General features: G+C 40.9%; 1 protein-coding gene across 1 annotated transcript in view; it reads left to right on the forward strand.

The window, feature by feature from the left end:
• Positions 1–4,119: 4,119 nt before the first annotated feature.
• Positions 4,120–14,915, forward strand: part of AFF2 (AF4/FMR2 family member 2) — a gene marked incomplete in the record, with an annotated part of 408,588 nt that continues 397,792 nt past the window's right edge. The window contains 1 exon segment of the mRNA XM_034781192.1: positions 4,120–4,271. Within this exon segment, the coding sequence (XP_034637083.1) occupies positions 4,225–4,271 (47 nt within the window).

Raw genomic sequence — 14,915 nt, forward strand, 5'->3', positions numbered from 1 at the left:
TATTTCCTTTGTCCTGGACTGCCTTGAGGGCTGGGTTAGGAATTGTTGCTTTATCTTCCAGTGTGACGGTTAAAGTGCCAGGATATTTTCTCTTTATTCCTGCCAGTGTGAGTTCTGGTCTACACCTAAAACTGAGGTCAGCCTCGCTACATTGCTCAGGGGTGTGACAAATTCACAACCCGGACTAGGGTGACCAGATAGCAAGTGTGAAAAATTGGGATGGGGGTCGGAGGTAATTGGCACCTATATAAGACAAAGCCCCAAATATCGGGACTGTCCCTATAAAATCGGGACAACTGGTCACCCTAACCCGGACAGACGTCGTTAAGCTGACCTAAGCCCTGGTATAGACACCACTAGGTCAGTGGAAGAATTCTAGCTACTGCCTCTCGAAGGAGTGGATTAATAACTACAGCTATGGAAAAGCCCCTTCTGTTGCTGTTGGAAGTGTCTGTACTACAATGGCACAGCTGCAGCATGGTAGCTGTGTTGCTGTAGCATCTGTAGTATAGACAAGCCCTGTAAAGGAATTCTTGGTTATTTGAAGTGTTCCAGGGGCTGAAGCAACACCTGGCCAACCAGGTGGGCCCCTGGTGGTAGCAGATGGAACTACACCATGAAGAACATCAGGCGCACCACACGGTGTCTCTGAGACTGACAGCTGTGGCATTATTTGTGGGGCTTAGCCCGACTGGCCCCCAAAGGCAAGCTGACAATAAATATTTTTCTATAAAAAGCAAATGGTTAGAGCCCAGACAACATAAAGCCTGGCTCATGGACTGACCTCCTAGCACAGGTGATGGAGTTGGCAATTTCTGTAGTTCCAAGAGGCAAAATTCTAAGAGAAGGTTGACTTTAGCATTGATTTTATGGAGAGTAACAATGTGGTGTGCTAGCACTGGATTTTCCTCTCCTAGTCTTTGATGGAATCACTCTTGATACCCTTTGTAGAGACTATTTTGTGTTAGTTTCTAAAGGATTCAGAGAGGCTCTTCTCAGAAAGCACTGTTATAACTGGGAAGTGTTTTCAACCTGCAGTCTTGACCATAGAGCTATTCATTAATAATTCTGTTCCAAAGGTCCCTTCCTCTATTTGGTATATAGAGGCAGGATGCTGAAACTTGCTAGAACCTTGCTATTTGAACAGAGTAGTCTAAACACCATTGCCAAAACTCATGAGTGTTGTGATGTTTGATGTTTTTCTTAAAGCCCCAGCTCCTGGAGTCATGTGATTTAGGTGAGGATCACAGCTTTCATTTTTTTAACAAGTAATTTTCTGGCTTCTATGGTTATGTTGAAAACTTCAAAATGTAACCCTGAGTGCACCCTAAAAGTTAAAAAACCAGAAGACCGTAAAATGAACCCCAAATTTATCATTTTTTAAAAAAACCCAATGATTTTTAATGCAATCTGTCATGATTTTTTTGGGCCTGACTCATGATTTTTGTAAGCTTGGGGCTGGCAATGCTATGTCTGTGCCTATTTGCAAGGAGGGAACAGTCAGTTATGAGACATGAGAAGGAAATACTGCATGCACCTGCTAACCCTGCCAGTGGCGAAGGGAAACAGGGCCGTGGGTTTTACTGAGTGTAACTGTAATTTAAAGTCAGCTGCACCATTTTTGCTCAAATAGAAGCTTTTTAGGGACCAGAAGGGTAGGTAAGGTTCGGCGTCTCAGCTCTAACTTTCATTGATAGCTTAGCAGTCCTGGAACCTTTTCTCAGGATCTGTGCATCAACAAATGGTTATAACGTTTGTATTGTATAGTCCATGAGCAGGCAGCATGGCTGGGGGTCAGATGGAGGATACAGGACTCGGAGTCAGACTGGGTTACCCACTCTGCCATCGACTGGCTGAATAAGCCTTGGACAATTTGGTCAACTGCTCAGCTTCCCCAGTGGGGATAAATATTATTTGTGTAAAACATTTGAGTTCTATAAATGAAACATAATGGGTAGTTCTATGACTTAGTTTCATTGCACCTGGACACTGCAGCATAGCCAGTGATTAGTGCACTTGCATGAGGACAAACTGCTTGAGTTTCAATCCAGGTGATACTAACATCATGATGAAGACACTTTGTACAAGTGGGAGCTGATATCAGCTCCGTTGGTTGAGGGACTCTGCCTGTCTTTTGAACTCATGTTCACAACTTAGTGGTTTCACTGGATCTCCCACTATTTCTGGATGCCCAGGTAGCAACAGTAGCAATGAGGAAATTCCACATTGGCTTTCTCTGTTGATCTGCCAGTGTCTTCATTTATTGACCTTCAGGCCAAGCTGCATAGGTCATCTATTCTCCTGGGTCAAGCTCAAGGTCTCAGTCTTCTCCTGCCTGCCAGCCCCGCCTCCTGCAGTAAATAGCTTGGGCCTACCTCTGACTCCAGGACCTTGACCTGCACTGACAGCTCTGCTCTTTTGATACGATTGAACTGTCTACTGCAAAGCTGAAGAGCAGAAGTCTGAGCTTCCTCAAGAGCTGGCCCAGGTCTCTGGGATTCACCTCTGCAGGAACTGAGAATCACCTCAAACTTCACCACTACTCAGTCCAAGGTATATCTCCGCAAATCCCATAAGCACATGAATAACTCTGAGCATGCGATCTGTTCTGCTGAGGACTAGGGCCTGAATGCACACTTCTTTGGTGTTGCCTTCACACATACGTGAGCACGCACATAAACTGAAAAAAAAAATCCCGCGTGCAACGTAACCCTGGTGGAGAAAGATGGAGAAGAGGAAACACACAACAGATGTGAGTCACTACTTGGAAGTCAATTCAGTACCATGCTGATGGGCACAGTCTGTGAACCAGAATAGGAAAGAATGGATCAGTGAGAGAGGAGGTTCGGGGGGAGGAGGAGAGGGAGAAATAAAGCCCCCCATCCCCTCCCATCTAGTAGATAATGGAGCTTAAAATTTGTTTCATGCCTCTGCCCTTGAGCAGTGGGAGGGTTATTCTGGGGATGCCCGTGGCTGAGTATGGTCTCTTTCTCCCTGTCCATTTGGATGATAGGAAGGAGTCTACAGGAAAGTCTGTAAGAGACAGAGGGCTCCCTTCCAAGTCTTTTCAGCAGTAGATGAAGCTCCAATCTAGCATGCCACTTCCTATTTTTTCTTCAAGATTTGGATGTTTTTCCTCAAAGATAGGCGCTCGTTCAAATAGGAACTAATTCTGGGAAGTCCTACAGCTTGTGGTACACAGGAGGTCAGTCTAGACTGTCTCAGCGGTCCCTTCTGACTTTATAATCTATCCATCTCTTGCTCCTCCAGTACTGAGAGAGCAAGAAAGGCTTCTGTCAGAACCAGAGCTCATGCATGGGTGTCTCCTGGCTGGAACAAAGTCCCAGTGATGGGGAAATGGGTGAACTTTCTGCCTCAGAGGCTTCATGGCAGTCTGGGCTCAGAATGGGCCCTAGCTAACACCTGTGCAGTGCCCTGAGCGGAGGTACACCTCATCCCATTATTGTCCTCGCAGAGTCGTTGCCAGTTTTGCTTACGCCAGGAAGTCCGTTATGACCAATTACAGTCTAAACAACATGTATATTTTTCTTCCACCCCAGGCCAGCCAGGATACTCTTAAATTAGTGAGCTCATCAGGCTGCACACATGGAACGCTGCAGCCGGTGGAGGGTTGTGTGCATGGTCTCCTTGCTTCTTTGCAGCCCCTCTTGTCCACGCCACTTCCATCTGCACCCCTGGAAGTTAGGTGTGTGTGTGTGTGTGTGTGTGTCAACCAGAGCCTTGCGGCCCACAAAGCCTGCAAAGAACCACCAGCCCCTGTGCTCAGTGACCAGCCTGACCCCCCCCCCCCCTTCCAACAGCTGATGGAAGCCCAGAGCCCGGCAGGACGGTGGTTGTCAGCCTCTGCCAGATCCTAGCGATGATAATGTGCTGGCTCCATGTCGTGGCTTCTGGCTGCCCAGGCTCCGCCCCTTCTGGTGTGTGTGTGATGCTGTTGCCGCTGGTGTTGTGCCTGCCTCTCCCAGCCAGCCAGCGAGGCTGCTGGCGGCGGCCGGAGCGAGCAGCAGCGGGTTCTTCCCCGGGCGAGAAGCCTCCAGCCTGGCTTAGTGCGAGCCGGGGGGGGGGCGGGTGGGCCGGGGTGGGGGGGTGGGGAAGACAAGTCACCTTATGCAATTACTGCCTATGCTGGCCGGCCACTTCTAGCCAGGCTGGGGAGGGCAGGGCAGGGGGGGACCAGTTCTGAGTCTCCCCCATCAGAGCGTTATGGATCTATTCGACTTTTTCAGGGACTGGGACTTAGAGCAGCAGTGGTAGGTTTGGATTTTCTTTTAATCCCAATATTCCTCTCTCCCCTCGCTGTATTTTAGCCTTTGTTGGAAGGATAAAGCTCCCCCCTCCCCCCCCCCCGCCCCCCAAACCTTGCTCACTTGCTTAAACCACCTACGGATTGTGGCTGGGTTGCGACTTGCTATCGGGCAGTGGGATGCGTGGCTGTAATATACATGTACTTTTTTCTTTCTTTTGATAATACTGCTGATGGTCCAAGTTGAAAGAGTACAATGTGAACCGGGTGGGGGGGTTGCCATGCATTGATGTTAGGGAGAGGAGCCATGCATCCCCCTGCTCCTGGTGGGTTTTATTCATTAACCGTTTCGCATGCCTTTGACTGGCAGGGACACCTACTATTTCCTTGGATCGATGGGTTAAGTTGGATAGATGGGTGGCTAAGCCTTGCAACGTTTAAAACAACAGAAACCCAGCGAATTAAAGATGCAATTTCCCCCCCAAGATCGTGGCTTATCTAATGTTCTGTTTACTGCTGTCAGTGACAATATCCCCCCTCATTATGAGAAATGCCACTGTAGTTTCGGTGAATTGCACAGTTTAAGTATGTGTGTATTTTTTTTTCTGCTGTCCTATTCAAGGTAAAGCATGATTATTGAAGTTAGTCTTGGAAGAGGAAAGATCAGTCCCAGGTGGTGTTTGATATTAGGTCTGAGGTTTTTTTTGGGGGGGGGGACTTTAGGTTTTATTGCTTTGCAAATGGGCACTCACCTTGGGAAGGTTGGTGCATCTGTCTAAAATATTGTAAACTTGTTGCAAAAGAGTTAATGTGGAGGAATTTTTCGGTGGGGGACCAGTAGCAGAAAAGTTGCTGTTTGTGTAGTATTTAACTTTTGTTGCTTCATATGGTCTGTTAATAAGAATATGATTTTTTTGGTCTTTGTTGGGGCATAGTTCATGTTTTATTTTTCTCTTCACTCAGAATAAATGAGTTGCTTTTTTCTTACCATGTCTGATCGAATTCAAAATTGGTTACTGGATGATTACATGTAGTTTAGCTAGTGTGCAGTTCGCCACAAGGAAAGAGAATAAAATACTGTATTTGCAGCCTTCATCTCTAAATGCCATACAGACGTGTATGTATATGCACACTGCATATTCTGCACACGGGTTCACTTTACTTTATTGATATTTTAAGCAATGCCTGTGAAAAAGAGCATATCTTTAGCTAATAGCTATCATTTTGTCAAACATATTGTAGCTGCTCTAGTTGAAAACCCAAGATAATCAGAACTCAAATACCTGTCACGTTTTATTTTACAGCAATTTACAAGTAAATCCTTGGAACCATAAATTACACTATATCAATATTAATCTGTTAGCAGGCGTTTTGGATCTTGTGCTGTGTTTTACCAGCTCTGCATAAACCATCGCTTTATGCGTTAGATCGTTTAATAACCATGCTGTTGTTGTTTAAAAAGTAATAATCACAATAAAATTAGTGCTCAATTAAATATTATGCTCTGCACACTATCTTTACACTGCTACACTAATTTATTTTGCAGACAACTGATAACCACTGTATTACTATTCAAATAGTATTTGCATACAATTTGCCTAATTTATGGTGTGGGTAACATCATTAATTTAATAGAAGCTGTTACAACTGAATACGTGGGTGTAGTTCAAATACTAAGTACATTGCAGAATATTGAGTTTTAATGTTTGTTTAATAACTTATTTTTATCTGAATATGGTCGTATGTACATTTAGTGATGTCCCTCCCCTCCCTTCCCTCACAAGGAAGGAAAGTCTTGTGTCTCCGTCTTTGCATAAAATATTAATAATATATTTCCTCTTTTACTATGGTTGTCATTCATTTGACTTGTAGTGAAAATTATTGTTTTAAAAGAAATCTAATGTTCTTAAGTCAATGGACCCTAACACATGTTCTACTTTATGACTGTTTATTTCTAAGCATTCTGCAGCTATGCAAACTTATATATTACATACTGTGCACTCTGTGGATGGATATGTACATGCACTCAGCTGGATTACTTACATGAGTATGGCAGGCTGGATTTGGCCCATATATGTGTAATTTATGTACACGTATATAAAATACTATGTGTGAGAGAGAGACACACACTTGCAGCAGTAAGGCAAAATGGATTTAGCCCATAATTAGTTGTGTATGTGTGTGCGTGAGCACACATGTATACATATATGTAACACTATATACATATGCGTAATTATATGTATTGTATACATGAACATAATTTCATTTATATTACCACTTGTCTTACTCAGGCCAGTAGTTCTATTGTGTGAATAAAGAGCTGGATTTGGCCCATCAAAATGCCTACATACAACTCTCTTGCATGTGCACACAATACAATGTGTGTGTGTCCATAAACACATAAAAAAGTGTTTCATAATTATTTATAAGGCCAATAAAGATCCAGTCGTGCATTCCTTCCACGCCTAAAACTTTCATTGATCTCAGCTGGAGTTTTGGGCTACAAGGAAGGCAAAATCAAGTCCAAAGAGTGTGTGTGTATAAATTATGTATATAAACAAAGGGAGAGTACAAATATGGCAAAGCATTAGTATTAACTAGTGAAATATGAAGATTGACAGTCATTTGAATGGTCAGATATATGTGGCAGCTCTCATAGAGGTGTGACGGGTGTGAGCCTACCACTAAGCACCATTTCATCAGCAAATGACTCCAGAATATTTTGAAGCATCCCAGAAAATGCTATTTGCATTTTTATTTTCCCTCCATGGGAGGTATCTCTCTGTAGTGCCTTTTCCTCAGCTACTATAGCAAGAACTTGTCAAAGCTGTAAAGTGTGCTGCCAGGGGATATGTTCTTAAATTCACTTGTGGCACTCAGCCCAATCAGTGGGAGATTTACCTGGGTAAAAACTGCAGAATCAGACCTCCACTCTCCTGTTGTTAGAGTCCTCACAGTAGCCAGTAATGAGGCATTTTTGTGGAATTTAATAAAGAATTTAGTTGTTGGGTTCTTGTGGTTATTTCTATTTTTTTTTTAAATGTGGTTCAGAGTTAATGAAATGTGCAGTGGAAGGTCAAAAGTGCCCCAGAGGCTATCACACCAGATTTCAGAAATAGGAGAAGAAGAAAACAAAAACCAACATCCCCCACCCACCTTTAATGGATCTAAACTCTGGGCCAAGCTCAAGTCCGTTCAGATTCCATAATGTTCACCTGGTTTTACATTTAATATGCGCCATTCTATGAGAGGAGAAGGGAAGGGAGAGAGAGATAATGAAAAGCTTGACTGGCTGTGAGCACCAAGGAGACCATTTGCTGTTAAAAATCAAATTTCGTCTTTTAAATCATTTTCCACACTTGTCTGTGGTAACCAAGTAAATGAAATCTTGAAGTGTCCTGGGACCATGTGGCTACATTTGAACCTGCTTACTGAAGAAGGTGATGCTATTAATCAACTGCTAGCAAACAAAAACAAAACCCCCAACCCAATAATCCCAGGATATAGAACCAGCTTTTCAACACTACAAATAACAAAGAGATACATTGGTTATGTTTTACTTATTGTCATTGCTGCTATTATTTTTAAGTCCTTCAAAAGTAGCAATATAAGAAGAGGAAATATTCGATAAGAAAGAAAAATGCACATTCAGGTATATAAAATTGCAAAAGGAAATAAAATCAGCAGGTAACAGTATAGCAGAAGCTGCGTGGTTCTGATAAGGGAAAAGACTTCGTGCTGCAGAGAAGTGAACCTCTTGTTTTTACTTTTTATTTTATGTATCACAAGTAGCCTAATTACAGCAAAACCAGCAAACTGCCAGTTATACAGGAAGAGGCTTAAACTCACTAAACTGTTATATAAATAGAAAGTTCAAAGGTCTGTTTGTGGCTGACAAAGCTGAGAACAGGCCATCTGTGGGCCAGGTTTCTCTGCTATATGAATGCAAAACCATACTGCATGCCACAGCAGCGTGCACTTTCAACGTATTTCCTCAACCTGGAGGGGGTGATCCTGCTCTCCAGACAAAGGTGAACTGTTTCAGTCTCAGCCTGTGACTTTGGGGTTTTTTATTTTTTTTTTAAATTTATTTATTGCCATGTGCGGCTGCAGAAGACCGTTTCAGTTACTGTTCTGTACATAGAGGTCTTTAAAAGCTGGTTAAATAAAAAAATCTTCTGAACGTTGAAGCAGATTCTCAAGGGAATGTGTGAAATGGAGTAGATAGATCCTTTTATGAATTGGGATGATTTTTGTGGGAGTTTGAACAGGAAAAAAAAATTCTGAATGAGAAGGTGCAGGCTTCGATTTTTTTTTTCTTTTCCTGTTCGAAATATTAAAGTTGAATTGCATTTGTTTTCTGGATTTCTGTTACAAGCATCCCACAGTAATTCTTTTGAAAACGTTTCAGTTTCAATTTGCTTTGAAAATATAAGTGGATGAATTGTGGGACTTTGGTAGGTGGGCGACGAGCATTGGAAGCTGTCAAAACAAACAGCTGTGAGAGACCAAAAATATGCTTTGGGCCAAATCCTGCTCTTCCATATAGCCTGACTTACTAAAATTCTGCCCTGGTTGAAGAATGTGGCCCTTTGTAAATCTTGAACTTGCATCCATCAGACAAGGCAAAATTATGATCACATTTGAGAAATCAGTTTAACAACATGTGAATTGTTTTGCTAATGAGTCATTCAAGAATTTAATGACTTTTTAAAATAGACAAATCTGGATGGAGAACAACTGTTTCAGAAATGATTCAGCCATTCCAAAGCCAAACAGAACTTCAAAGCGTTTGTACACCTTGCACGTGGATGCTAATTATATTGTTAGGTTTGGGATTTTTTTTTAAAAACAAAGATGACTTTTATCATGCAAGCCCTTCTAATGGGATCAATCAAATGGTGCCTGTGCCCGCTGTGTCTGTGACAAAGAATGTCACTTCACCCTGGAATTTAAATAAATGATTTGATTGGAAAATGTGACATTTTGTAAAGTATCCGTTTAAATAAATATACAGAATGATCTGTTAGATGTGAACTGACATTCATGGTCTTCACTTCTCAGAACTGCTGCACTACTCTTCAATCCTAAGGGTGGCATAATGAAAGTAATTCTTGCACCATTCCGGAACGCCTTGCATAACTTGAATTTTGCGTAAGTCGGAAACGTATCTCCGACCATTACGCAAAAAAACCCAAAAAACAACAAAAAAACCCCATCTATTTCTAGCTTACGGAACTTTTTCCGTAAGCTTAGATTTGTGTACATCGGGTTTACGTAACTCGGAGAGCATCTGTATTTAAATCAGTATCAAAACTCCCGTGGAATTAAATTGGACAGAAGTTTGACTCCAAGGCCAAACAATTGCACTTGGGCCTGATTCAGGAATGTACTTAAACATGGGTTTAATTTTAAGCACACGAGTAATCCCATTAAGTCAATGGGATTACTCGTGTGCTTAAAATTAAGCGTGTGCTTGAGTATTGAATTGAACCTTGTTCAGTCTGGAGACTGAGTCCAAAGAAGCAATCCTTTGCATGGTGCTTGCTGGAAGAAACTGGTGCAATATTTTAATGCGGAGGTTTAGTGTATCTGTCTTTTTGCTTCAGTTCTACACTTGTTTGTCATGGTTGCACACATGACTGGCAGTCAGAACCAATGCAAATCTTAAAACTTTAAAAAGAACAGCTTCTTAAGTAAATTGATTTAGAACATGCTGCAAGAGTTCTAGAGACTGGCCTGTGATACCATGGTGGGGAGCATGCAATAAATGTCTACATATATCCAATCCTATAAAACCTCTGTATGTGGCCCTTCAATTAAAATACCTAGAAGTTTTAGGTGTAGTGGGCTTGCAGGATTGGGCCCTTACATCTAATCAATAAGTAATCAAACCCATCTATGTTTTCCTCAATATGGGCTTGATCCACACCCACTGAAATTAATAGATATGCTTCAGTGGGCACTAGATTAGGCCTTATTCTGGCCAAAAGCCAGGATCTCATGAAATGCAGAACAACTGTCTAAGGCCCTGATTCAGCCAGCTACTTAAGCACATGCCTGACTCTAAGCTTGTGAAAAGCCCCCTGGAAATCAGTGCTGAGATCTGCTTAATTTAAATTTTAAAACATTTTTTAAAAAGCCTCTTCACTCAATTGTGGTTTCAAAAGGTAAAATTTATAAAAACAAGTCAGTAAATACCCTTGGAGAACCAAAACTTTGCAGCATCTTTAGTTTTTAAAAAGTTAAAAACCTCTGCATGTTTAATGTGGGAGGGAGCAAATCCCATAGCACATCCAGCTACCATAACCAGACGTCCCATACAATAGTTATAGTTTCACAGCAGTGACTGGATGGGAAGATGCTTTAAACCTTTCATTATTCAAAGAATGTTCTGCATTGGTGCTTGGTAATCAAAACAGTTGTTTAATTTGTTTTAATATCTCTATCCACAAACCCTCTGACTTAATGATCTACCGGCGAAGGGAGAAAACTAGAGATAAAAGGATGACATAAAATGGAGTGGAGAAAAAGTAAAGTGGGATCATGTCAGCAGGATTTTCAACTCCATTTCACAGAACTTTTTATGATATGGTGAACTAACTAAAGATGTGTAAAAAAAATTACCAAGTATTTAATATTAAGATTGCATTGTTAAACCAAGTTTCTGGGTAATGATCTATGTCTGGGTGTCTGCTCTGGAAAAATACTATGCTAGAACTTGATCCTTTAAAATGTATAGTTCTTACTACTGTGAGCTGCCCTTTGATTTCAATGGGACTACTTGTAATATACAGAACTACATGTAACAGAACAGGTTTGCAGGATTCAGCTCGTAATGCTGAAAAATAATGTGGAGTTCGAAAGCAGACATGAGAGAGAACCAAGACTTCCCTCTGTTAACTTTCCAACTACTACAAATTGTATTTGATCAGGAAGAGGCTTTTTTTCAACTTAGAACAGATCCACACCATGAATTATTATGACTGTTAAGTAAGACTAGCCACTCATTTCTTCTGTAAAACTTTATAACATTTTAATTAGATTTTTATATACATGTCCGAAGCTTGACAAACTGTGCTCCACTGTGAAAGGTTGACTCTCTCACCAGTTGAATTTCTTTCTGTATGTGATGTGAGCTACTAATTTATATCTACAGATTGTATTTTAAAAATCATCTAGGGGTCTTCATTGCAGAATTAAGGATCAAATTGCAGCTAGAATCTGATAGTATCCTTGATGACAGTGAGAGTGTCATATATTGTATACGGTATATACATTATGCTTAATTAGCAACAAAGGTCAATGACTGAACGTGATCTGTGACTCGGGTGCCATCATGGTAGCTGGCAGTTACACTGAGGTGTGACTACGCCACTCATTATATGTTTGTATGGGGGAGGAGTGTTAACAAACAGTAAAGAAAGAAATGGGATAGTGATAACCAGTTTAAAAATCACTCCTTCCTTCGGCAAACATTATTACAGCAATTTGTATGTGGCTGTGGGTGTACATGGTACTTCAAAATAAGTAAACTCTCTAGTTTTCATTGCTATCAGCACTTACTACTAGCACAGTGCTTATTACTCAAGGTAATAATCACTTTACTCCGTAGTAAGAGTTTTAAGAATCCAGACCTAGTTTAGTATTTTCCTTAGCAGACATCCAAGCTGTAGACCAGTACCCAATGACCAGGCCAGCACCCTACTTAGTTAACAGTCTCAAGGTAGGAGCAGGTAAATACATTGTATCAGGGTGTAGCCATGTTAGTCTGTAGCCACAAAAACAACAAGGAGTCTGGTGGCACCTTAAAGACTAACAGATTTATTTGGGCATAAGCTTTCATGGGTAAAAAATCTAACTTCTTCAGATGCACCATGTAGTAGGACACAATACAGGCTAAGTGCACTTTTATAAAAAGAGAGCTTCCATATAGAATAGCATGTTTCTTGTCTAACACATTTTTTAGTCTCAAGATAACAGACCACTGTCTACTCATGTAACCTGGTGGCTTTATTAAAGAGAAGAACAGGAGTACTTGTGGCACCTTAGAGACTAACAAATTTATTAGAGCATAAGCTTTTGTGGACTACAGCCCACTTCTTCGGATGCATAAGTGGGCTGTAGTCCACAAAAGCTTATGCTCTAGTAAATTTGTTAGTCTCTAAGATGCCACAAGTACTCCTGTTCTTCTTTTTGTGGATACAGACTAACACGGCTGCTACTCTGAAACCTGTCATTATTAAAGAGAGGATCTCAGCCATAAATATTAGTTTGAACACCTGGCTTTTGGTTCGTGTGGTTTGGTTAGGCCTGGCCCAACAACTGTATTTTTAAACTGTTGTCTTAGAGACATTTCTTCTTACCTTTTACAGTATCATTCACCTTGGTCATTGCTTTACTAGCAAGCTAAAATAGCAGTAGAAAAAGCAAATAAAACCTCGGAAAATGGGGTTCCTTTAAACATAAAAACCAGGCAACCTTAAATTGTGACGGGATTGCAATCTCCCATTTTATTTTTGTGAGCCGTGCCACAAGGGAAGCTGAGAGGCTACAGCAATATGGTAATCATGTATTTCTGTTACTTTCATTAGTCGCGGGTATATTTGAGAATATGGTAGTCAAGATTTTTCAGAAGTGACTAGTTATGGGTGTCTCCATTTTTCAGGGCCCAATCTGAGAGATAATTTCAAGGGGCTTGAAAATATTGGGGCTTGAAAGGTGTGAGCTCATCACTTTCTGAACATCAGCCCTCTTTGAGTGTCTCAAGGTGGGCAACAAAATCACTAGTCACTTCTGAAAATCTTAGCCTGTTGTTCTTAATATTGGAAGGACTAGTGTCTTTAATTTGACACACTAACAAATATTCTTCCCAATGTTTCCTGTCAGGTGCAGTGATCAGGAATGAGTCTCTCTATCTAAGCGTTAAAACTAATTTGTATGGGTTCTGATCCAATCCCATTAAACACAATAGGAGTCTTTCAGTTGATTGTAATGGGAAGTGGACTAGGCCTTAGAATAGATGGTCTTTGGGAAGGTAGACTTTTAAAGGATGTGGTGCATATGCACCAAGTTGAACACTTTTGTAATTCTTTTCTGTGTGACTGGAGAATAGAAATTGGAGTTTATATTTACTCTAAAAGCAGCCTTTGATTCTGATGACTTTATGTTTCAGGGTACTATGCAAGGCCCATTCGTTTCACTTGGCCTTTGAAGAGGAGTAGGTGGACTGAGATTGTGTGTGTGTGTGTGTGGGGGGGGGGATGTTGTAGGGAAGGGTGGTCTTGTGGCTAGGACATTAGATTGGGACTCAGGAAATGTAAATACAGTTAGTCAATGTATGACCTTTGTGCAAGTGATTTAATCGCTCTGTGTAGGAAACAGAAGTTTCCTATCTGTAAAATGGGAATGATAATACTTAGTTCTTATAGTGCACTTTCGAGCAGTAGATCTCCAAGTTCTTTCCAAAGGATGTAAGTATCGTGGTCCCCATTTATACAGATGGGGGAAACTGAGGCACAGAGCGGTGAAAGGATTTGCTCAAGGTCACACAGGCGGCCAATGGTAGATCCAGGAATAGAGCTGAGGTCTTCTGAATCCCAGTCCACTGCTCAGTCCATGCTGCCATGTTGCTAATAGTACTCTCTACTGCACAGATGTGTTATAGGAGAAATTCCTAAAAGTTCATTCAGGGATGAAATACTATGGTGGTGTGGGGTAAATAGATACCTAGACAGATAAGCTAGCAGTAAAAATGCATCTTCTAAAAATGAAGGCAGAATTCGGACTGAAGAGAATATATCCAAGGAAGAAAGATGAGATAAGAGAAAACATAGTTGAGTGCATGGGCTATATAATATACATGTGACATGCATGTTTTATGTGGCCTGCACTAACTTGGACTGTGAATGGTGGTACCTTTTTAAGGCAAGACAATTCTTTCTTGCCACCAGTCTTGTATGGAAGTTTTTTATATGTTACTGTGGCTGAAGTAAATGACATGTATATGACACTAACTGAAAATTATATCCATTCTTTCTTCAAGACAGCTGCCTTTGTTTCTGACAGACTTCTGTTTTGTCGGTTAACCTAGAGCTTGGGTTTTCTAACACATATTATTAGATGGACTATATTTTCTATTTATAACATTTGAGGATACTAACTACGGCATTGCATTTAGCAAGCACTAGTCAGAACAGTTTTTATGCTATAATTAATATAGAAATTGCATATTATTCATTATACAAAAATTATGAGTGAGGTTTCCCCACAAGATTGTAAGGAAAAGATGCAGCAAATGATTCTGTGGTCTTCATCTGTATCCCAAAAGAGTAGGAGAAGTTTGGAAATTTGCAAATGCAGTTTAAATTCATTACTTTTTTATAGTATATTTCTAAAATTAAAGCCAAGATGGGCTTTTAGTGCAGGGAATGCATTTTGGTAGATACCAAGAATATAATTTTAAGGTATTTGGGGAGACCATTGAGAGCATATTTACCCATAATCATCTTCATGGTGTAACTGCATTTAGGCCAGTGTTGCAGTAAGAGGCTGATTCAAAGGTTATTGAAGATAGGATATCTCTATCTCCTAGAACTGGAAGGGACCCTGAAAAGTCATCAAGTCCAGCCCCCTGCTTTCACTAGCAGGA

The sequence above is a fragment of the Trachemys scripta genome, chromosome 9, assembly GCF_013100865.1.
Source record: "Trachemys scripta elegans isolate TJP31775 chromosome 9, CAS_Tse_1.0, whole genome shotgun sequence".
In the NCBI taxonomy this organism is placed as follows: Eukaryota; Metazoa; Chordata; order Testudines; family Emydidae; genus Trachemys; species Trachemys scripta.